We start from the raw sequence: 25,168 nt of genomic DNA, 5'->3' as shown, positions 1-25,168 counted from the left end.
TACTAAGTGTTAGGACTATATTATTATTGCTATTGAAAATAACAATATTATTACTAAAATTCATATACAGATAGTCAAAATTTTACAACTAGGTAAATGTATTTTTTCTCAAAGGGCTGATTCCCCTGACCAAGACTAAATGATTCCTAAGATTTTTTCACATATAAAAATCCTTTCACTTTAAGGCTCAGATAACCAAAATGATGAAGTGACTTATCTGAAACTGTGCTAAATATGTATTACTATCTATGTGTGGCTAACTTCTATTTAAATTAGTTAAAATTTAAAATCCTGTTCCTCACTAGCCACATTTCAGTTCTCAACAGTCACATATGGATAGTGGCTACCATATTGGACAACAAGGAACATTTCTATCACCACAGTAAAATCTATTGAAGAGGGTGGGATTAAGGGCACATAGTGGATTAATAACAGCATCAAGACTAAAAGCTAAATATTTTTCTGAGTTGAGGGGAAAAAAAAAAATATATATATATATAATTTTAGGATTCGCAAATTTCAGGTTAAGAACTCTAAAGTGGCATTAACAACCTATTTCTTTGAGTAACTACTACTTTCTTAACTCACAGAGAAACTTTATTTTCTAAAATCAGAGACCATTAGAAACTTCAGACATTTGAAATTGTATCGATAATGAAACATCCCACTCCTACCTAGAGGACCTGTCATTTTTAACACAAATAAGCAGCCTTAATCTACATCCCAGATGCAGAGCTTCAGATAAGGGATTTCTGGACAGAGCACTCCACATATGTATCTTAACTTTGTTTTTTTCCAGGAAACAGGACCAAGTGTCCATTTTGCAGTCCAGATTTGATACTGACCCCTTCACAGAGCCCTGCTTTGCTCTGAACTTTTACTCTTCATTTGCTTCATTTAAATCTCATTTAATCTCCATCATTCCTCAGAATCTCATAATAACTCTCTTTTCCCTTATTTGGTTAGACACCCCAAGATTTGTGAGATTTTTGTTGGAATATGTTTGTTCCTGGTGTTGTTACTACAAATAAGATAATAGGCTTAAAGAGCATGAAAATGGTCCTTCTAAGGGTTGTAGCAATTTATAACACAATCACATGAAGTGAATTTTATTAAGGTTTTTAATCTAACTTGGAAAAAAAAGTTCTTTTCTTGTTCTTTTAATTTTAATTTGATTACTAAGTATGGCCAAATATTATTTTCATGTTATCATTTTTAGTATTTCTTTTGTTAATTACCAATGTGTGTCCTTGGCCCATTTTTTCAGCCAGTGTGTTCATCTTTTCTTACTGATTTGTAAGGATTTTTGTGGATTAAAGATTTAACCTCTTTACCACATGTTGCAATTATTTCTATCTAAAGTGTATTTCCCCTTTAACCTTTGCATATTTTTTTTTCAGCTTTGAGAAAGGAAAACTGACATCTTGCCCTGCTTCCACTGTGAATAAGCGCCATCACATCTCAAGTAAGGCCCCAATTGCCTGCTCCTAACAAACACAGACACAAAGTTACCCAGTCTAGTTCTAGTCTTCAAAATAAACGAAACCTTAATTTCACTTAAGTAATTGATTCCCTAACAAAAAAACTTTACCCTTGGCCTCAGCAACGTTAATGTCGGAAGATGTGCAACAACCTTTGCAGATATGTGAAAAAACTATTATTATTTCCACCATGAAAAAACTGTACTCATTACATTTTTAAAAATTCATAAGCCATTCTTTTAAAATTCTAACTCTTTTGAAAGCACACATTTTCTGTTGTAAATGTCTGAGTCTTTCTTAATTTTTAACTTGCATATAATCAAATATCTTTTCCATCATTGTTTCTGCCTTAGGTGTTCTGCTTAAAAAGCTGCTCCTTACATGAAGATTATATGCCTTCCTTAAATCCTTTTGGGAATTAGAGTATGAATAAATGTATCACACCACATATTTTATGCTAAAAAACATAGTTTACTATTCCTGTATTACTGTTATATAATTTTAGAGCTGACAGGGATCATTTGGGCTAATCCACCATAACAGATGAGGCTACCAACCAGAGTAATAGACCACAAAAAACTATGGCTAATAAGTGACACAGTGAGGACTATAATCTTAATCTTCTGACCCTCAAACCAATGCTCTCTGGACAGCTTTGATGTCATCCTCTTTGTTAGAAGCAATAAGAATATAATAAACAATTGTTAAATAATAGTAGTGATAAAATTCTAATAAAAAAAAATCTCATGCTTTTCTTGGTGGCTGGCTGCTTATGCTTCTTTTAATAACCACAATTACACGAGGATCAAAAGACAATACAATCTCAAAGCATTCTCCTACAATGCTTGTTTTGAAAATGTAAATTGGTTGGAGTGAGACCTAGATATTATAAAGCAATTCAAGCATAATGTGTATTGCATACTTGCTAATATGCAATTTCATTTGTGAGAAATACTAGGTAAATGCAGAAAACTGTTACCTAGCTGAACCGAGCCGAATAAGAATAAACAAAATGCACATACCTAAAACATCTTCCAGCTACATCAAGTTTATCATGTGTTATAAGCTATGGCCATCTGCATCTGGTTTTAGACCTTTCTGATTTCAAATAACCCTCCATCTACCACCACACCATAATTTACAAACTATAATGCTATACTTACATAGACAAACTTCAGGTCTTTTTCCAGTGTAAAATGCCACACTGATTGTAGTATTCATGTATTTGTTAACCACTGAACATATGTCAAATGGCACTACCATTTTTATTAGATTCCTATGTTTTTTTATTAATCATTAATGAAGTTTTTGAGTGTGTGGCCCTAAACACATATCTCCCATAATCCTTATAGTTTTTATTGTATGATCTTATACAACATGATGATTTTAGGAATGTACATGTTATGTTACAGCAGAACTGACTATACATTTTTACTTTCTACCTGTAAGCTTTGACTTCATATATAGAATGGCATTTTTTATTTTTCAAAGTATTTTTTCAAGATCAAGATGAATCAATTACATTTCCAAAAAAAAAAAAAAAAAAAAAAAACAAGATGGACACTGTTCCTATATATATATAAAGGATATTACCCAAATTTTAACAATAAAAACAACAGCAAATTACAAATGCAGAACTCTTCCATGACCAGTGATGAACGTTTACAAAGAAGCAAACTCAAAGTTCAGAGTTTTATAAAATCCACTTTGTTTTTCATCTCCAGTTATTCTAGTTAAAAAATTGTTTTGGTGTTGTCCCAATAGATTTTAGAGGCCACAAGCCAAAAAGTGGCCTAAAATAATTAAAATATAATTAATTGAGTGAGACAGTGAAATTTAGTGGAAAGAACATTAGACTAGCAAAACAATCAGAAGATAAGGTTTTAGTCTAGGCTTAGCTACTAACAAACAATGATCATGGAAAAATCTCTCTCTCTGATATCTTTGATAGCAAAAGGTAAATCAGATTATATTTATTGATTCTTTCACTAGGCACTTATGGAGCACTTACTATTTGTCAGCACTATGTCAGGTGTCGGGTGCACAAGGGCACATAAAATGGACATGATCCTTACCTTTATGCTAACAGTCTAGTGGGGGAAGAGAAGCGCTAATCAAATCATTTTAATCGCACACATTCAACTATAAGTGCTCTTAAGAAGAACTGGTTGCTATGAGGGCATATAATGGCGGGGCTGGTCTAGAGAAGGTTAACAAGGCAAAAATGGGAAGGAAACTACAAGCAGAGTAAACAGCATATGCAAAGGGACTAAAAGAAGACAATGTGGAGAATGCAGTGACAGTAAAGGAAAATGTGGATGAGATGGAATTGGAAAGGTAAACAGAAATAAAACCATGCAGTGCCTTATGGATCTTATTAAAAACACTAATCCTTATCCCAAGAACTATAGAAATTTGACAAAAGTATGTTAGGCTGAAGAAGATGACATAAGCAGACTTATATTTGGAAAAGATCACACTGTCTGCTCTAAAATTCTATGACTCCAAAGATGAAAGATAAGAAATATATATAAAACTACAAATAATCATTGTGATGGAAAAAGCATATACTTCTGAGTCATGCTGTCTAATTATACATTATGCTCTTTCCCTTCCATACATTTCATACCTGTAACTTATACATTTCCGTGTTCTCGTTGACCTCCTTTCAAGCAAGTTTGCTTTGGATTTTTTTGAATCCTTTTTCTTTTCTTCTTGATCTTCAGAAAAATCTGGCTCCTTAAAAAATATGGTAAGTATATAGATTATTACTTACAACAAAACAAAGTTCCTTGGGATTAATAGTTCTATAATCATCATATAGGCAGCACATGTGAAAGGTCTGAAAAAGTTTGAGATAATCCCCCCAAAAGTGAATAAACATGGCAACACTAACTATACAGATTAAAAGAAATACTGGTGATCAAAGGATGAAACACTTCTGTATTAAAATTCTTATGCTCCTGTGAGTTTATAATTACCTGTTTTAAAACAATCATGATGAAGTTTTTTTCCACTGATATATCTTTTAACAAATAGTTAAATTTGATACACAGAAGATATTCAATAGATATGCTGAATGAATGAAATAATAGATTTAGAATGAATGATATGCTGAAGGAAGATAATTTCACAGGCTATTTGAGCTTGTGATTTTATGAAACCTGAATGAAACTGCTTATGAAATAATAAAAATTTCTTTACTTAAAAAAACCCCCATTTTACATGTACTGTCATTCATGAGATATCCTTCTTAATCATAAAACAGACTAATAAATGCAAAACAATGGTAATCCTCCAAAGAAACCAAAGTGTCAGGAAGAACACAAATTGAAGTTTCTAATAACCCCAAAAGCAGGGTATTAAAAATCAAATCTCCCTGAACTATTCTTTAGTCATTTTTCATAAATAGCACACAAAAAAGCTAAAAACAAATTAACCAATTTAGGGTAACAACTGTGAAATACATACCCCAAAGGGATGAGCTATAAATTTAGTTTGGATGTGATAGCACATTTTTGGGAAATGTGCATACACATAATTTCAGTCATTAGGGATTATGGGTGATTCCTGTAAGGTCTTAAATTAGTTTTTAATAAAATCAGTATATTATATATTTAAAACTACTCACATTATATAAGGTGGGTTAAATTTTAGAACAATTATGGTAATTTCCCCTTTAAAAATACTGCAAACCAGAAACTTACTTGTGGAGGAATGATGTTTTCAATACTGATACCCACATACACCAAGCGTTCTTTCCTTTAAGTGAAAAACAAACACACACATACACAAAAAATGAGATTTGCTAAAAATAAAATTGTTATGAAAATATCACTAATCACTAATACAGGCTGGCTGGTTAGTTCAGTTGGTTAGAGTGTAGTGCTGATAACACCAGGGTCCAGGGTTCAATCTCTATACCAGCCAGCCTCAAAAGAAAGAAAATATCACTAATATAGACAATACTAAAACTACAGTTTCATGGTAATAGCAGGGGCTAAGTGACAGACACATTAGCTATTATCCATAAAACTTAATAGGGTGGTAGGGTATTGGTATTTATGGTCTATGAGAAGCAAGAAGTTTCCTAATATGAAAACTATACCTTTAGAAGTGACTTATACTGGTAAAATAAAACCTATAACTGAAATAGAAAAGGAAACTTCAGGAAGAGTCGTGCTGTCACTCACTGATGATGTGATTAGATAGAAAGCCACCCCTGATTGGACAAACTAGATCTTTCTTATGTGGGAGGAAGTTTTTAGTAATATTGTGTGTATACACAGTTATAATCTCATTATAATAAATATCACTATGAAAAAAGAATTATGTATAACAAAACCAAATCAAGGATCTAGTGAATGACCCTAAGACATTCAATTCTTGCTGTAGAGAAGAAAAAAAGCAACACAGATATTATAGCTCTGCACTCTAGAATGCCACAATGAAGATATGTTTAGAGCCAGGAAATGAGGATTTGGACCACTGATGACATCTCCATAGTTTCATTTCAAAGAAACAAACTTTTGTTGATTTTAATTCAACAAATTTTACAGAACAAACAGCTATATACCACAGGTGCTTTCTCAGGTCCTCCGAAAGTAAATCCAATTCAAAAGGACAGCTGAGCTCTGACATGCCAGTGTACACTAAACTGAACTGAAATAGTAACCACTCTTTCTCCCTTTACTTGTAATGTCTTTTATAGAAGGAAATTAATGTATCCAGTTGGCTAGGTCCTTTAGAGTGTAGCCTTTACTGCCCTATAAACCCTTGGCCTTGCTAATAAGAATCTCATGGTCTTTTTAGAGATAGTTATGAAGCTAGGAAATAAAAACTGTTACGGGGTCTTGTTAAATGTGGCAGCAGCTTGAGGGGTTCGTGTGTATTCTTTGCTAGCCAAGCTGGGCTTACACACAGGCAACCATGCCTAAGGGACCTGCAGGTGGCATTGATCTTTGCACCACCTACTTATGTGTGGAGGTTTTCCAGCACGGAAAAGTAGAGATAATTGCCAATGATCAGGGGAACCAAACCACCCCAAGCTATGTCATCTTTACTGACACCAAATGATTGATTGGTGATGCTGCAAAGAATGAAGTTGCAATGAACTCCACCCACACAATTTTTGATGCTGAGCGTCTAATGGATGTAGATTTGATAATGCTGTTGTCCAATCTGATATGAAGCATTGGCCCTTCATGGTAGTGAATGATGCAGGCAGGCCCAAGGTCCAAGTAGAATACAAGGGAAAGACAGAAAGTTTCTTTCCAGAGGAGGTGTCATCTATGGTACTGACAAAGATAAAGGAAATTGCAGAAGCCTAAATGCTGTGGTCACAGTGTCAGCTTATTTTAATGACTCTTAGCACCAGGCTACCAAAGATGCCAGAACCACTGCTGGTCTCAATGTACTCAGGATTGTCAATGAGCCAACTGTTGCTGTTTATTGCTTATGGCTTAGACAAAAAGGTTGGAGCTGAAAGAAATGTGTTGATCTTTGACTTAGGATGTGGCACTTTTGATGTGTCAGTCCTCACTATTGAGGATGGAATCTCTGAGGTCAAATCTATAGCTGGAGACACACACACTCGGGTGGAGAAGGTTTTGACAACTGAATGGTCAATCCTTTTATTGCTGAGTTCAAGCGCAAGCATAAGAAGAATATCAGTGAGAATAAGAGAGCTGTCCCACGCCTCCGTACTGCTTGTGAATGTTCTAAACATACTCTCTTTTTCCAGCACCCAGGCCAGTATTGAGACTGATTCTCTCTATGAAGGAATTGACTTCTATACCTCCATTACCCATGCTCAGTTTGAAGAATTAGATGCTGACCTGTTCTGTGGCATCCTGGACTCAGTAGAGAAAGCCCTAAAGCATGCAAAACTAGACAAGTCTCAGATCCATGATATTGTCCTGGTGGGCAGTTCTATCAATATCCTCAAGATTTAGAAGCTTCTACAAGACTTTTTCAGTGGAAAAATGCTGCATAAGAACATCAACCCTGATGAGGCTGTTGCTTATGGTGCAGCTGTCCAGGCAGCCATCCCATCTGGAAACAAATCTGAAAAATGTTCAAGATTTGCTGCTCTTAGATGTCACTCCTCTTTCCCTTGGTATTGAAACTGCTGGTGAAGTCCTGACTATCCTCATCAAGCACAATACTACCATTCCTACCAAACAGACCCAGACCTTCACTACCTATTCTGACAACCAGCTTGGTGTGCTCATTCAGGTTTATGAAGGTGAGCATGCCATGCCCAAGGATAACAACCTGCTTGGCAAGTTTAAATTCACAGGCATACCTCCTGCACCCCGTGGCATTCCTCAGATTGAAGTCACTTTTGACATCGATGCCAATGGCATCCTCAACACCTCTGCTGTGGATAAGAGTACAGGAAAGGAGAACAAGATTACCATCAATAATGACAGCCATTTGAGCAAGGAAGACATTGAATGGATGGTCCAAGAAGCTGCAAAGTATAGAGCTGAAGATGAGAAGCAGAGACACAAGGTGTTGTCTAAGAATTCACTTGAATCCTATGCATTCAACATGAAAGCAACTGTTGAAGATGAAAAACTTCAAGGCAAGATCAAATATGAGGACAAACAGAAGATTCCTGACAAGTATAATGAAATCATCAACTTCTTTATAAGAATCAGACTGCACAGAAGGAAGAATCTGAACATCAGCAGAAAGAGCTGGAGAAAGCCTGCAACCCCATGGTCACCAAGCTGTACCAGAGTGCAGGAGGCATGCCAGGAGGAATGCCTGGTGGCTTCCCTGACATGGGAGCTCCTCCACGTGGTAGTGCTTCTTCAGGGCCCACCATTGAAGAGGCTGATTAGGACAACCCAAGTATAGACGTAGCATTGTTCCACACAGTAAAACATTGAAAGATTCAAATTTGTAGCAAATTCTGTGGCATTTCTAAAGTTGAGCTGCTATAGTAAATTACTGGACATTCTCAATACTTGAATATGGAACCTATGCACAAGGAAAGGAAATAACATTACACTTTATAAGTACTGTATTGTAAGTGGAAAATGTGATGTCTTAAATAAAACTATTTAAAATTAGAAAAAAAACTGGTACGTAACAAAATGATAAAGTAATTTTAATCAAAACCTGACAACAATATAGTACAGTTAATGAACTAATAAGTAGGAAATGCAAAAACAGTACTAATTGGAATGACTGGGGAAGACTTCATGGATAAATCAGAGCTTGAGCTATCTGCGTTAAAATATGTTTGACACACATCCGTCCTTACAATAACCAAGTTTATTGAGATATCAGTTTCCTCCTTATACCTCGAAATCTCTACCTTCTCTTGGCCACTATTTCTTTCCTCAATCCAGCTGAAAAAACATTTATTCTCATTCACCGTATCAGGTCAGGACTTGTGTCAGCCTTGGGAATTCATAGGTAAATAAGATATGGTTCTTACCCTCACAATTATTTGACAATTGATTATAGTCCATTATGAATAGTATAATGGAAACATGAAAAAGGAATAGATTAATTTTGTCTGAAGAACTGAGAAATTTGGGAAAGCTTTATATAGATGGTAACATTTCCACAAAATCTTTTTTCTTTTTTTTTTTCTGTGGCAGGCCTTTGGGGGTATTCAAACCCTTGACTAAACAGAATCTTTAAGGTAGTTATATTTCTCGTCACATCTTTCTTTTGCTCAGTAATCTTATGGAAAGACACACCTTCTGTTCCATCTCACTACCTAGTTCAGTGATATCTGGCCCAGACCTTATCATTACCAATAACCACACTCCTTTTAAAATTTCAATTTCAGAAATTTTAAAATTTCACTTTTACTGACTCCAGTAGAACCTCTATCCACTGACCCTACCCTCTTTTAAACACTGTCCATCACTCCCTTCATGTCTTTACTTTCCCCCTTACCTTAGACTCCATTGTCCATCATTATAAATACTCCTTTTGCATACACTTTCAAATTCCTTGTCTCTTTCTCTCCTTCCCTCTATTACCTGGAAAATTCCAATCCTGATTAAATCCAACTCTCTGCTAGCAAAGCACCAATAATAGTACTCTGGAAGTACAGAGCTGTTTGAATTCCCAAATAATTTCTGACATCAAGCTCTAGAGGGGACGATTACAAACTAATGAATGGACTTCTAAAACATAAGGTTTCATACAGCATCACAGTTCCAGGTCTGTAGATAGTTGCTGGCTAATCACTAAATACTCATTGACACATCCCTCTTTTCCACCAGACTGTAGAGCCCTCTAACGGATCTACACATTATATATATATTTTCTCCTCATGTTGATTACACTGCTTGGCATAAATTAAGTACCCAACATATGTTGGTTAAACGTTAAATAAATGCATGGACAGAGGAAATATGCTCTTGTTCTATGACATACAGAATAAGTAAGGCTCTAAAAGCTGCCAGGATGAGTGCTGGAGAAGTTATTTCACAGATTTAAAAAAGAATGAACACCGGCAACAGCCAAGCCACTGCTGGAAGCCCCCTGGTCTCCCCTGCAGGAATGAGTGGGGTGTCACGGGCCTCAACCACACCCCTGCTTCCTCCTTCTCCCACCCTATTTCCTTTCCCCTTCCCCCCCCCACAACTGCTCCGCAACATCTTAGAATGTAAAAAAACAATAACAATATTAATAAATAAACAACAAAAAAAGAACAAAAATGCTCACTTTAAAAAAATGGATGAAGCCACCTGGAATTTACAGTTACTAAATAATTATTTTAGACACACATATATTTTGCTGTTTAGAGTTCTTAAGCTATATATATTCTAGGAGCTATAGATTTAAAAAGTTTTGTTAATCAGATTATTGAAACAATCAGCAAACACCAGCAACAATTCATTTAACTGGGTTTGTGCCAGACTGTTGTTCCTGTAACAATAACTTTGTCCTTAAAGGATGACATTTAAGTAAAGAGGATTATTAAGAGTAGGAAAGAAAGCAAAGGAACTAGTAAATGGGAGACTGATAATGTAAACAAACGTTGTAGAACATTTTAATATAAATTTCTAAAATTTAAATTATTTTGTAATTGCAGCAGCATATCCTATAGTTTGTGAAGCTATTGTCAAAAAATTTTCACCAGCCTTTTCCCCATATAAATGGTATAAGCATCACAGCCTCCAAAGAACAAGCATACGTAATCTGAGTATCAGATAAAATTCTTAGTGGTTTACAATCTTGGGTTTTAGAGAGAATACATTTTCTTCCAAGCCCTTAATAGGTGAGCCTATTAGCTTTCTACATTGCTAAGCCAAATCAGCTTCAGGACATGGGATAATTGTCTCAGAAGGACAGGCAGATTTCAGAAAGACCAAGGCAAAGGAAAAATCTAGTTTTTATTTGTTATTTAATTTGAAGCATCTTTAGTTGGATCTTTTCCAGTGTCAAAAACAAAAACAGTAAGAAACTGCACATTAAAATAGTCCTGATAATTTTATATAGGATTATTCTTTATTTTTTTAAATGTCTTTGTAAGATATTCCAAATATTCGAAATATAAGTTGTTTATAGGAACAACCCAGGGTTTCTAAGTTCAAAGGTATTTAAACGACTGATTCTTAAAAACTAAGTACTTTTGGGCCGAGCCCGTGGCGCACTCGGGAGAGTGCAGCGCTTGAGAGCGCAGCGACGCTCCCGCCGCGGGTTCGGATCCTATATAGGAATGGCCGGTGCACTCACTGGCTGAGTGCCGGTCACAAAAAAGACAAAAAAAAAAAGACAAAAAAAAAAAAAAAAAAAAAAAACTAAGTACTTTAATCTCCTAGTCAACTTTATTTATTTATTTATTTTTTTGGTCGTTTTTTCGTGACCGGCACTCAGCCAGTGAGTGCACCGGTCAGTCCTACGCTGCCAGCGCAGCACTCTACCAAGTGCGCCACGGGCTCGGCCCCTCCTAGTCAACTTTAGATATTAACTTGCCTATAGGCTTAGTAACATCCACCATGAACCACAGAGCGCAAACTGAGTGGCAAAAAAACAAAACAAAAGGGGCCGGCTCGTAGCTCACTTGGGAGGGTGCAGTGCTGATAACACCAAGGCCATGGGTTCGGATCCTATATAGGGATGGCTGGTTTGCTCACTGGCTGAGAGTGGTGCTGAAAACACCAAGCCAAGGGTTAAGATCCCCTTACCAGTCATCTTAAAAAAAAAAACAAAAAAAAAACCCAGGTTCTGGAGACTGAATCCATTTTTAAGGTTTATCTTTGCACAGGGTAAAGTGAATGGATTATGGAATGAACTGACTGCCTTAAGGCAAGCTAAATTTTGGAGGATAGACTATGACTCAGAGGATAAAAGTTAAAAGTAGCAGCAAATGAAGGTAATAAGACCAATCAGGAGACATTGCTTAGATTTTTCTCATACTGTACTAGTATACAAAGGGGCATCAAGTCTTACAGATTAATCCTCTGAAAATTCTCTCGAACATGTCCACCTTATCATCACAATGACTGCCATAGTTCAGGCATCGTAGGCTCCCACAGACTCTCTATTGCAATAGTCCCAACTCCAATTTCTTCTTACTATTACTAGAGAACTTCTTCTGTACTAGTGATCTGATTACACATATCTGTCCCTTGATGGCTCCCTAACTGCCCATGGAGAATAAATTCAAATTCCCTAGCCTGGTATGCAAAGCTGTTTGCAATTGGTGCTTATTCTGCTTTTACGGAGGTACATCCCCTATCACTCTCCTATTTTTACACTTTGCTTTTGCTCACGTTTGTGCTCTTTGCCTGAAATATCCTTTCTCTGCATGATCACCTGTATAACCCCAGCTAGGAGAACTAAAATATTCCTCTACAATGTTCTGATATTGCTTTCAATATACATGGACTTTTCTATTTTATTATATCATTGGTTCATGTCTGTACTCTCTGAAAGAATGTAAATTCCATGCAAGCAAAAGCTTTGTCTTACTCATCTTTTCTCTTCAGTTTTGTACACAGTAGGTGTGAATGAATGTTTAGAAATACACCAAAGAAGGTACAAATAAATATAAATTTACTGACTTAATTCTGAATCCCCTTTCAAAAATTAGGCTCAAGTTCAGTCTTACTTCCTCCAAGAAGCCTTCTTCAACTGCTTTAGACCACAGTGTAATAGCATATTGAAAAAGGAGGCATCTCTTACAGTCAGTAGGACACAGTTCAGCATTTAAATGCTCTTTATTTCACCAGTGTTAATTATACCAACCTAAAGAGATGACATGGGTAACTAACTAAATCATAGACCAATTCTTAATAGCTTTCATATATTTACCATAATGCTTAGGTACATATCCTCTGTAATATTTGGGCCAATACTGATTTAGAGCAGGTTATAATAAATACTTTAGATCAAGGTTGGCAAACTTTTCCTATAAAGGGACAAATAATAAATATTTCAAGTGTGGCAGGTCATAAGGTCTTTGTTGTAACTAATGAACTCTGCTGTTGTAGGGCAAAAGCAGCCATAAACAATACATAAACAAATGAGCAAGGCTGTGTTCCAACAAAATTTTATTTTATTGAAATAAAGTAAATGAAATTTGAATATCATATAATTTTCATGTGTCATAAAATTTGATTCTACTTTTGATTTTTTTCAAGCATTTAAAAACACAAAACCATTCCTAGTTAGTGGGCAGTACAAAAACAAGAAATAGGCCGGATTTGGCCCATAGGCCACAGTTTGCCAGTCCCTTTTTAGATGGATGCATTCATCTGTATCACAAGACAATCCTGCTGTCAAATTCCAAAACAAAATATTAAGACAAATTTCAAAATACCTTCGTTCAGCACGTTCCTTTTTCTTTAAGGCAACATCCAAATCCTGCAACTGTTCTTCTAATTTTTCACATAGCAGTTTCTGAAGGAGCAAAATAGGCAAATGTCATTTTTAATGCCTTCCCACAATCATTTATCATGTGCATGTTAAGCCCATGCTACAGGAGCTGGTAAGGGGCCACACAGTAAGTGAATGCTGAAGCTTTCCTAGTGTTTAATTAAATAAAGTGGTGCCTCAGTATCCACTGAACAGAAGATGAGCACAGTATCTTTGAAATAAAGCATACATTAAGAAACTTAGAGCTTTGCCAACAAAATACATCTGTGCCTATCCTGCTGGTAGTAATCAATGTTTAAAATATCATTTGGTTCAACCTGTATACAGAGCAGTGATTATAATTTTTTTAAAAAGATCTCAAGACATTTTTAAGGGAGAAGGTTATATGTACATAAAATATAGTGGTGCCAATAATTATTTTTTAAAGAAGAGACTGGAAAAAAAATGTACAAAACAATGTCACATGGTTACTGGGTCAAAACAGAGCTGAAAAACGTAATTGATAAGGCTATGCTAAGCCACAGAAGTCCACTTCACTGAGAAATGCCTAGAGCCCATCATTTTTAAAGCAAAATGAGACTTGGCTTTTTATTTTTATTTTTTTATTTTTTATTTTTTTAAAGGTATTTCAAGTTTTCAAGAAGCCTTTTTATTTATTTTTTTATTTTTTATTTATTTATTTTTTTTTTGTCTTTTTCATGACCAGCACTCAGCCAGTGAGTGCACTGGCCAGTCCTATATGGGATCCGAACCCGCGGCGGGAGCGTCGCTGCGCTCCCAAGCGCTGCACTCTCATGAGTGCGCCACGGGGCCGGCCCAGACTTGGCTTTTTAGACAAAGTATCCAACAGGTGCAGTGGCACAGAGATATTCTGTTCTTCAGCTTCAAAAGAAATTCATCTAAATCAAGACAGAAAAGAAAGAGAACCCATGTTTCTTTTAACCCTGATAATATCATCTACAAAGCTGACAAAAGGTAGGTAAAAATGGTAAAAAAAAAAAAGGGATGAAACAGAGGGATAAACAATGGGGAGAAACTTATTTCTTCCACTGTACATATCTAAATTTGGTGCTCTTTGAGGTTATCACAAATGCGAGAAAAAATAGATTATAATTTTACAAAAATTAGTAGGCTTCTGAGAATTGCTTTGGGAAAAAAACAAAAGGAAGACCTAAAAGATATTAATGAAAGGTAGAAATCTAAACATAGGTGGGCTGAGCCCGTGGCGCACTCGGTAGCGTGCTGCGCTAGCAGCTCGGCGACGCTCCCGCCGCGGGTTCGGATCCTACATAAGAATGACCGGTGCACTCCCTGGCTGAGCGCCGGTCACGAAAAAAAAAATATATAAAAAATAAAATAAAATTAGAAATCTAAACATAGGTAAGTACTATTTAACAAATTGCTTTGCAGATTAAAGATGTTTGGTGGCTATTAAAAAATATTATTAATTTAAATATAAAATCAAGTCCTGGAAAACAGATGTGGGCTGGGTCATACATGTTGGCAGGGGGGGCAGAACCATTCTCCATCGGGGATGATCATCAGAGGAGGGCGGAGGCAGGCTGTGTGGTATCCACTGTCACAAGAGTCACACAGAAGAATCTGAAATAAACCACATTAATATCAACCTAATTTTATGAATAAACTTCAATAACTCAAGTTAAATTAAAGACATTTCAATATTTCTTAGTTCTATACTGCAAAGCACTCTTTATTTGCATAAAGCTGACAAAAAAGCTCTGATAATTAGGGATCTGACATGCCAATATTTAAAAACTTAAAATCCAAAAAAAAGAAACCCTAAGAAAACATTAAGCTACAATTTAATGAAAAATAAGTCTTTTCTGAACTAGAGTTAGAATCCTTTTATAGTTCGCCATGAGGGCTATAAAACCATACTCTTTATAACAAACTTTTAGAGCCCAAGTATCATAAACCACCCTATCACACGTGGAATTTTAAAAATACAAAAGATTTCTATTTTAAATAGCATTTCAATGACTTATGCATAAAAAAAATGCGTGGTTCCATTTATCATGTAAATTCAAATAAGGAAGGAATTAAGGTAAGAAATGGAAATATATTCAGGACCATCACGTTGGTATTTTATTGCTATTTGAGTTTAAAATGACCAACTATCTACAACTCAACATGGTACACTCATAAATGTTTAACTTAAAAAAACTTAATTTTTTTTTTTTTTTTTTTTTTAAAAGATGACCGGTAAGGGGATCTTAACCCTTGACTTGGTGTTGTCAGCACCACGCTCAGCCAGTGAGCTAACCGGCCATCCCTATATAGGATCTGAACCCGTGGCCTTGGTGTTATCAGCACCACACTCTCACGAGTGAGCCACGGGCCGGCCCTAAAAAAACTTAATTTTTAAGTAATCTTAGATTTACAGAAGAGTTGTAAACAGCACTAAGAGTTCCCATATATCCTTCATCCAGCTTTCACCAATGTTAACATCTTATATAACCATAGTATATTTACCAAAGCTAGGAAGTTAACATCTGTACAATACTACAGACGAAACAACAGACTTTATTCAGATTTCAAAAGTTTTCCCACTAATGTCCTTTTTCTAATTTTGAATCTAGGAGACTACATTCCATTTAGTTGTGTTTTCTTAGTCTCTCCTCTGATCTGTAGCAGTTTCTGCGTCATTCTTTGTTTTCTATGACCTTGACAGTTTGAAGAGTACTAGTCAGATATTCTGTAGATTGTCCCTGAGTTTGGTGTTTTCTCATCATTAGATAGGGGTTGTGAGTTTGGAGAAGAACACCACAAAAATGAAGTGCCCAGCTCACTGCATCACATCCAGGGGTATATGATGTCAACATAACTTATTACTGGTGATATTCACTTTGAGATCACTTGCTAAAGTAATGTCTGCTGGTTTTCTCCACTGTAAAGTTACTACTTATCACATACTATACTCTATTCTCATGATAAGTCCAGCCCATACTAAAGGGGAGAGGAATTAAGTTTTCTGGTGGTATAAGTATAAAAGAATTTGTGGATATAAGTTAAAACCACTACAGTAATTAATAAATATTATGAGGGGAGATATATTGAAGCTATGCAAGTATGCTATCTCTCCTTAAAGTTTGCCCACTAGTTTTAGCATTTATCAGGCAGGGATTTTGCTTGAAACAATTGCTACTGTGGTGTTCTGATGGTTATTTTCGATTTCCCTCATACCTTCTACATTTGTTATTTGGAATTCTTCTGTAAAGAAAATATGTTCCTTCTCCCCACTCATCTGTATACTCATTTATTTATATAAGTATAAACTAAGAAATATTTATTTTATTCTTCGGGTTATAACCAAACTATCATTATTTAATTTGTTGTTGGAAATGTTCCAGTCATGGACATATTGAGAACTCTTTCAGGTTGGTTCCTGTGTCCTTAGGACTTGCCTGCATCCTTTTTTTTAAAAGAGCACTTCCTTCCTTCCTTACTTTTTGACACTACAGGCACATCTTGTATTTTCTATACCCAAGCCATAGAATCAGCCATTTCTCCAAGAAACCCTGATAACTTTATTGAAGAATTGTATTTAGAAATCAAGATCTGTCTGCTCTGAGTGTTCATTGCTACTGGGTATCAGTACTTCTAAGCTCTCTCAGAGGACAGAACTAAGAAATATGTGTATGTACACATATATAACTATTTTTCTGCATTTACATTTAAAATAAGCATGAGTTCATACTCAAATCTCCAGCTCTAATACAGTATCATAGGGTTCTTTCTAGCCTTGACATTGCTGACAGTGAGGACCCTGGATCCTATTATCTATATTTTATTTATTTGCTCAACCCTAGTATACATGGAATTTCCAAAATTCTAACCTGTACCATGGGAGGGAGGGTTAAAAGTGGAAAATTACCTTCCCCCTTCTTCACATAATGCATCACCCCTTGCTCCCAATACCCAGAATTTCAGGACTGGCCAGTTAGGTCAGTTGGTTATAGAGTGGTAAGACCAAGATCCAGGGTTTGATCCCTGTACCACCCAGCCGCCAAAAAACAAAAACAAAACTGCATTCAACACCTAGAATTCAGTAGTAAGTTATATCAGTATTACACTTCAGTTATATGATTAATTACACAGACGTATGTGGACTAACCTGGGCGCCTAATCCCATTCATCACGTTGTTTCTATGGTAAAAGGTAATCTAAACTTCAAATATCAAAGTTACAAGTACATTTTTAAAATTTAACTTATTTCTAAAATGCAGATGGCCTTTACTCTGCAATAAAGGTAAAATCCCACTAAATACATACTATCATGTAATATCTCTAAGCCTCGGGCAATGATCCATTTATTTTGACTAAAGCATCTGAAAAATCCCTTAGAATTCTATGTTCACTTATGAATTTATTGCTTTTCTGCTGTAAGCTCAATGAGGACAATGACCATATCTTTCAGGCTCAGCATTATATCTCTACCACTTAACATATAATCATTGCTTGATATTTTGATCTGAGGATTATCGTTAAGCACTTAGAATAAGAATCTGTCACATTTGGGATCTTCAGTTTCCAGTGTCATTCTCTTTGACACAGTAACCAGCAATGGGATTTTCCAAGTAATTATTAAAATAGCCAAATAAAGAAAAATCCTGTGTGTGATCTAAAAATGGTGCAACTTTCTTCTCCTCGATGTCATTTTTGCTTGCCCCATTTTACTTCCATTTCCTTGCATCCCTTTGTCACTGATAGCTATTGCTGCCTGAGTTAAAATGCACTTTTAGTTTAAAGAGACATCAGAAAATGGTAGAGAGAGAACACAGTGTTGCTTCTACCTTGATTCAGAGGGCAGAAAAGAATGCTATCTCAAGTCTTCTCTTGGCCTTTCTCTACACAAAAACCTAATTTTCATAGCCTTCATCATAAAATGCTTAGAAAGATCTTCTCAGCATAATTTCAACATCTGTTGTTCTCAGAGCTGAAATCATTCTCTGGTTCTAAGTTATACCTTTTACTTAAACCCTCAGAAACTACTGAGATATGATAAACTTCACTGATGAATTTAGTTTCCACATAAGATTTTAACAGTAAAGAAAAAAAGAACAAGTAAACTCGAATTAACTTTACCTCAGCACATAATGTATAACAGGAACTGTGCTAGGCAACTTTATATCGCCGTTAAAAACATCCCACGTAAGTATGTGGTATTACTCCCATTTTACAATGAAGACATCAAAATACAGAGAAAACAGCACCTGATAAGTGGTGGAAGCAGGACCTGAATCCATGCTGTTTGGTCCCATCCTTTCCCCATCACATCACATTGCTTTCTAGGAACAAAGAGCCTGGAGAACCACCTCTTATTATTTTTCCAAACTTCAGAAGACCTCAAAACATTTCTGTTCCACACAATTCTACCCATGTAGAAGCACATTTCTTTATATTTCTTCCTACTTAATAGTCAGAGCTTACCTTTAGGTCAAATCTGTCCAAAGGAAGAGCATAATTGCACAGAGTTGGGCATAACAATTGTTTCCTCAATAAACTCACTTAAGAACTGCAAATAACATATATAGATTTGGAACTGGTTCTCCTGATTTAGGACAACTTTAAAGAACAAATGTACTTCCTGGGTAAGAAAGTTCCATATAAAACTGGTACTATTCTACAGAATATATCTGGTCTATAATTTATTCTCTTAATTCTTTTTTTTTTTTTTTTTTTTTTTACAACTGACCATTTAAAAGATCTTAAAGACCTACTACATAATATTTGACTTACATGTTTTTACAGGAAGGCAGTAAGGCCTTCAGACCTAATTTATGTAAAGCTGGTACCACTACAAAGTAATATAAAGGAAATAAAGAAAAAATTAAAGAGGATAAAAAAGAATAAAAATATTTAAATAAATTAATTGATTTGTGAGAAGAGATCAGGGGTGCATCCTTATTAAGCAGAGAAAATATCAACATATAAGCCAGGTAGAATGAAAGAAGGATGCTGATCCTTGGCCTCCCTAGAATTGGATTTATTTGAGAAACAGGAAAAGAGGTTACTTTGTAGCACACAAGCTCTGTAGCATTAATAAACTCAAACCACGATCGAACCCAGAAGAGTTAGGCTATTCCAGGCAACCACAGCATACTCATAATGTGAATATCGTTCATTTAGATCAGGTACATACTAGTTCAGGATGGTTTGGAAGGCCACATTTTTTGCATGGTTCATCATCATCTGCTAGGATGGCTTCTTCACTTTCCTTTTCTTCTTCCTCTTCTGAAGCTGCAGATGATTTTTCACTGTCAGACCCTTCACTTTCATCATTGCTGGAATATTTCCATCTCCCACGTGTTCGAGAACCAGTCCATCGAACTCTGCCTTTGGATTTTACCTTGTGTAATATAAAAAATCAGGATAACATGATGTAATAAGAATGTTTTTAAGAAAAACTTCTGATTACATGCCCGTTGTAGAATATTTATTCAATATACAAAGAAAAAATCAAAATTATTTTATCTTCATCACCAGATATAATTACTATTAAATTTTGGTATATTTTTCCACAATTTTTCTATACTTTAGTTTTTTAAAAATGGGGTTATAATGAACATTCTATCTTATAAATATTTTTCTTAGGAATAAAATATTCTCCTAACAGCACAATGAATGACTGTATAATAATGCCATCACACATAACTGTATTTATCTAATCCCCTATTAGACATTTAGGCAGTTGTTTCCCATTTTTTCACTTTCATAAACAATGTATCCTTATAAATATAAATTTTTACACACATCTCTGTGGTTAGGATAAATTCCTTGAATAGGATTCTGGGTCAAAGGCCATGCACATTTTAAAAGCTCTATAAAAGAATGATGACTGTATTCTCACATATTGTTATTTAAAATTTTAAATCCTGTGTTAGAGATGAATTTAAAAATTTTAAATAGCTCAGAACTGCATATAAAATTGTGACAAACTTAATTATTCAGAAAGTAAGTTTACAATGTTGTTAATAGCTTTTTATTGCCTAGTTTTGCAATGTTTTAACTTGTATGTCAGTTCATTCCTACAGTATAGGTCTCCAGAAAAGAACAAAGTAAATCTAATAACAGAGAAAAGAAGAAATTGTTTTTAAAGGTGTAGAACTAAAATTCAGTACTTCAGAGAGCAAAGGATCACTTGCAACCAAAAGAAATAATCTGATCATTTAAATAAATTCAAAACAAACTAGCATTTTTAATTAATTATAACAAAGTCCTAGAGAGTAGTCAAAGACTTGTAAAAGATTTTGCTTAAAATAAGAAGGTTACAGAAAAGAGAATCCTGGCTTCTAAGACTAATGATGAAAATAGGGAAAATAGGCACTCTCATATACTGGTAATGAGATGGTACATTAATGGGGCCTTTTTGGAAAGCAATGCAGCAATATCTATCAAAACTTAAAAAATATACATGCCCCTTGACCCAGCAATTCCAATTCTAGGAGTCTATTCTAAAGAAATACTCACTCATGTCCAAAAGGATCTTCAATGCAGCATTGCCTGTAACAGTGAAAAATCGGAAACAACCTAAATGTCAATCAATAAGGGAGTGGTTAAATAAACTGAGGTATATCCACACTATGGAATACTATGTCGCCATTAATAAACAAAAGGTAGACTATATCTACTGACATGGAAATAATACGTGGAAATAACTACTGAGAAAAGATATCAAGGAGTTTAGAGATACACTGTTAAGTGAAAAACTCATAGAGAGTAGCACATAGTTGATCCAATTTATTTTTTAAAGGAGTAAATGTTTATGAATATACACATGAATGTATGGAAAAAGGACTGGAAAGGTATGTACCCCAAATTGTTACTAGTGGTTATGGGGAATTTTCATTTTACAATCCTACAGGCTGGCTTTAACTTGAATAGTTTACAAAGAGAATATATTCCTAAACTGCCCATAACAGAAAAAAAAAAGTTTAAATGATGACAAGATTATATAGTCTGAAATTTAATATGTGGAAATAACTACTGAGAAAAGATATCTCAAATAGAGGAAGACACTTTTTTTTCAGTTGTTTTTGATAACTATATTTTAGCCAAAAGCAAAAAGCTATAAACACTAAACCAAATATTTCTAATTAAAAATTAAAACTCAGAGTAGAAGTTTTACCTTGCTTACTTTAGAATTTGTATCCTTCTCCGATTTTTTCAAATTTTCTTTTTTGTCTGTTTTTTGCAAAGCTGCTGACTCTTCCTCCACTTCATCTTCTCCTTCTCCTCTTTTTTTATCAGCTTTCTGATCTCTGATCTCTGCCACTTTTGCGGTGGGTCTAGATATTCTTGGAGACCTCCTTAAAGTACGACCCACATTTGTTTTCTCTTCTTCCTTTTCTATCTTCTCTTGTTTGCTCTCTGGCTCTAGAATCTTGGGGGGAGAATCTGGCTTCTTCTTCCGACTGGATATCCTAATTGTTAATTTGATGCCCTCTTTCTGCCTTTCAGAGGTTATCTCCGTATTTTCTGAGGCAGTGGATTCTTCTTCAGGAATCAACTTATATTTAAATTTGCTTTTTTGCATAGAACCCTTTGTCTCAGAAGGATCCTCTACACCCGAGGTCTGGGCATTGTCCAGATTATCCATTTCTACCTTCATGGACTCAGAATCCTCTTTTAGAATTTCGGAGTGTACTTTTTCCAGGGACTGACCTTCAACAGAACGTGTCCTCTGACATTCTAACACTTCTTTTTCCGAGGCCAGTTTTTCACAGTGGTCAGTCATGTTAGATGGTGAAGTTTCAGCTGCCTCAAGAGATCCTGGCTTTTCTGATTCTAGAGTACTCTTTGGAAATTCTTCTGGTATTGGGCTCAATCTCTGTGCATCCTTATCAAGAAAAGTCTTTTTGGACTTCTCTAACTTTTCAAGACATTCTAGGATTGGTGAGCACTTATCCTTCTTACTTTTGGGAGACTTCTCTTCAACTTTCATGGTACAGGAGTCAGTGGTAGATAAAGCAGTTTTTAAGGAGAGGTCCTTTGCCATCTCAGAAGACCCAAGAGAAGATTCCATTTCTAGAGGACCAGTTTCCTCTATCTGCCCTTTTTGACTCTGAGTCTCTAAGACTGATACTGAACTATCTGAATTTTTACCTAAAGGGACCACTTCTTTCTCAAGCTCTCCTATTTTTGCACCTGCAATGATGGAATTTACAGACTCTGCTCCATTTTCCTCCATGATGACATTTCTGTCCTTAGAGGGGCTATAGCTATCTTCCTTTGCATCATAAAACTTTGTCTCTATTTGTTCTGTCTTAAAATTTGGAGTTACCTTTTTATCGCTAACTTCTCCATTTACCAGTTGTTTCCCTTCATGACCCGAAGTAGTGATTGTAGAGATCCTTTTACAAGTCTCTTCCTCTTGTTTTATTTCATCTTTCAAAAACTCTTTTGTTGGAGTAACTGACTTACACAAAGGTCCTTTGACTGGACTGTCAAAATCATCACGAAGTTTAATTTCTCGTTTTTTTAGTGGTATCTTGGCCTGCTGGTCATTTTTAAGTTTCTCAGTTTCTTCAGTAGATTTCTCAGTAATTTCTTGAGAAGATTTGACGTTGCCACTAAGTTCTAGCCTCTCAGGCTCCTGGGACACTAACTTCTCCATGCTACCTTTGCTATCTTTAGCATCTGCTCTACATTCCTTCACTTCAACTTTAATGGGTTTGACATTTTCCTTGAAGGAATCACTTTCTTCTTTGATAATCTTTTTTTCCTCACTTTCTGGCAAAGGTTTTTCTAGCTTCACTATGACTGGCAGTTTTACAAGTTCCTTTTCTTCATCTTTTTCTATTTTCACTGTAGTGTCTTCTAGAACATTGGCTGTAGAATGGTTTTCTGAATCTATCATATGCTCTTCACCTTTCATCTTTTCATTTTCCTTCTGTTCCTCTAAAAATCAAAAAAGTTTAGTTATACGGAGAGAAGCTTTCAAGGCTATAAAATATAAAAGACTTAATATAATATATATTTCCATTTGAAGTTTCTCTCTTAGAAGAGGTAGTTTTGGTCACTGGATATTTGACAATAAAAAATAAAATCTGAAAATGAAGAAAATCACAAAACTGTGAAGCACAACTTCTACATATTAAAAAAGTATTATTTAGAAAGACTCAGGTTTCTGCTTTTTACTTTTAGCTTTAGTGTTTTCAATAGAATGCAAATATTTATACAGCTCAAATAATTTACTCAAGTTGAAGAGATGGCTCAAAAATATGAAATTGAAAATACTACACAAAACCTTTCCAAAAGACCATATTTGTTTTATAAACTGACAACTGTTCTTTGCAAGTCACTGAACACTTCATTTCAGAGAGGTAACATTAACATGGCAGTAGAAAATGAAAAAATAGAGGAAAAAAATACCCATAATCCTAATACCCAGAGGCAATAATCATTGGTAATATTTTACGTTACTTCCTTCTGTTCTTGCATATTTTTCACAAAGTTGGGATCATGTTGCCTTAATTTTTTCATTGAAACATTAGCACTTTCTTATGATGTTAAATGCCTTTATGTGGTTATAATATTACAAGTTGCTTTATCAAATGCCATTATTGAACATTTCAGAAGTTAATATTATACTGAGAAACTATTTAGGCTTATCTGTCAATTCCTCTTTTAACCACATTGGCTGTATGTTTTCAACCTGTATGGAGTACTTAATAATGCAAATTTAAACATAACAAAAGCCAGATTCAGTAAATAGCATAATCTCTGAATGGGATTACAGAGATTACACTTGTGCTCTGACATTCTGAGCAGAGTGTTTTTAGAATGCATTAACTATTAATTTTACCTACATTTCCACCTTTGCAACTTAATAACCTCAATTCTAAACAAAATTTTACCAAGATATGAATTTCTTTTTAAAATTTTGAACTGATTCTTGCCAAGGTAATAGACCAGTTTTATGACATATTTTATGGAAATATAAATGGAATGGATAGAAATGAGGAGATGAAGTAGAGCATGTTTTTTAAAAAGAGAATTCAATATTTCATTAAAAGTGAATATTTTCATTACAAAGCACCATTTCTTTTACATCCAATTACGTTACACATAAAAAACTCAAAAACCATGTAGAACCATTCAGAGCCTAAGATTAAAGTATCAATATTACTCTTCCTTCTTTTCACTGTTGATGCTTTAAGGCATGTTGCTAAAAAATTTTAGAGATGACAGTGATTATCCAATTTGTATGTTTTCCCTTTCCCAGTGATAAAACAGGTTTAGTAAATTCTCATTCATTGAGATTGGTTAGTGTATCAAGAAATCTAATTAACTAAATATCCTACTTAACACTTAAAATATAGATTACCATCTTTAAAAATAACTTCTAGAACTCAGTGTTCACTGAACATAATTTAATATTTCTTCTCTATGTTTATTATTCAGAAAGCATCTGAGGATCTCATCATGACCCTGACCCAAGGTAAAATAACATTATTTTTTAATTGGGGTTAATTGATGTTGATTTGAGTAACATGACAAATGACATGAGAAATGACATTAGGTTGAAAACTCCAGGTTCACTAATTCTAACTTAGCTAGTGATGTGTCTTTTGGGTGTGTCACAAACTCTCTAATCCTTATTTCTTCATCTATAAATAAAAGCAGCTACACTAAATAACCTCAACTATTATTATTTGCTGGTATTATATTATTTCCCCTACTCCAAAATTGTTAAATCCTTGTTATTTTTGTATTTGGCTCGTTCTTTAAAGAGAAAAACATGACAACAGTAATTACTCTAGCTCCCCTAGATTATATGGATATGTCTCTAAAATAGTATAGAG

General features: G+C 34.9%; 1 protein-coding gene, 1 long non-coding RNA gene and 1 pseudogene across 3 annotated transcripts in view; 2 read left to right on the top strand and 1 right to left on the bottom strand.

Moving 5' to 3' along the window:
* Positions 1 to 2,099, top strand: part of LOC134375715 (uncharacterized) — a 28,939-nt gene extending 26,840 nt beyond the window's left edge. The window contains exons 2-3 of the long non-coding RNA XR_010023411.1: positions 1,401 to 1,465; positions 1,835 to 2,099. This is a non-coding gene — a long non-coding RNA (uncharacterized LOC134375715). The remainder of the gene's footprint in view (positions 1 to 1,400; positions 1,466 to 1,834) is intronic.
* RSF1 (remodeling and spacing factor 1) overlaps positions 1 to 25,168 on the bottom strand; it is a 156,834-nt gene that overhangs the window by 11,451 nt on the left and 120,215 nt on the right. The window contains exons 6-11 of one of the 2 annotated variants that reach the window (XM_063094386.1): positions 21,499 to 23,261; positions 19,504 to 19,710; positions 14,838 to 14,942; positions 13,285 to 13,364; positions 5,189 to 5,243; positions 4,111 to 4,220 (exon numbers count right to left, since the gene is read on the bottom strand). In XM_063094386.1, the coding sequence (XP_062950456.1) occupies positions 4,111 to 4,220; positions 5,189 to 5,243; positions 13,285 to 13,364; positions 14,838 to 14,942; positions 19,504 to 19,710; positions 21,499 to 23,261 (2,320 nt within the window). Of the gene's footprint in view, positions 1 to 4,110; positions 4,221 to 5,188; positions 5,244 to 13,284; positions 13,365 to 14,837; positions 14,943 to 19,503; positions 19,711 to 21,489; positions 23,262 to 25,168 lie in introns of both variants that reach the window. The other variant, XM_063094385.1, reaches the window with a different exon arrangement.
* Positions 6,411 to 8,477, top strand: LOC134375714 (heat shock cognate 71 kDa protein-like; annotated as a pseudogene).

The sequence above is a fragment of the Cynocephalus volans genome, chromosome 4 (assembly GCF_027409185.1).
Source record: "Cynocephalus volans isolate mCynVol1 chromosome 4, mCynVol1.pri, whole genome shotgun sequence".
Lineage (NCBI taxonomy): Eukaryota > Metazoa > Chordata > Mammalia > Dermoptera > Cynocephalidae > Cynocephalus > Cynocephalus volans.
This window is presented reverse-complemented; position numbering and strand designations above follow the sequence as displayed.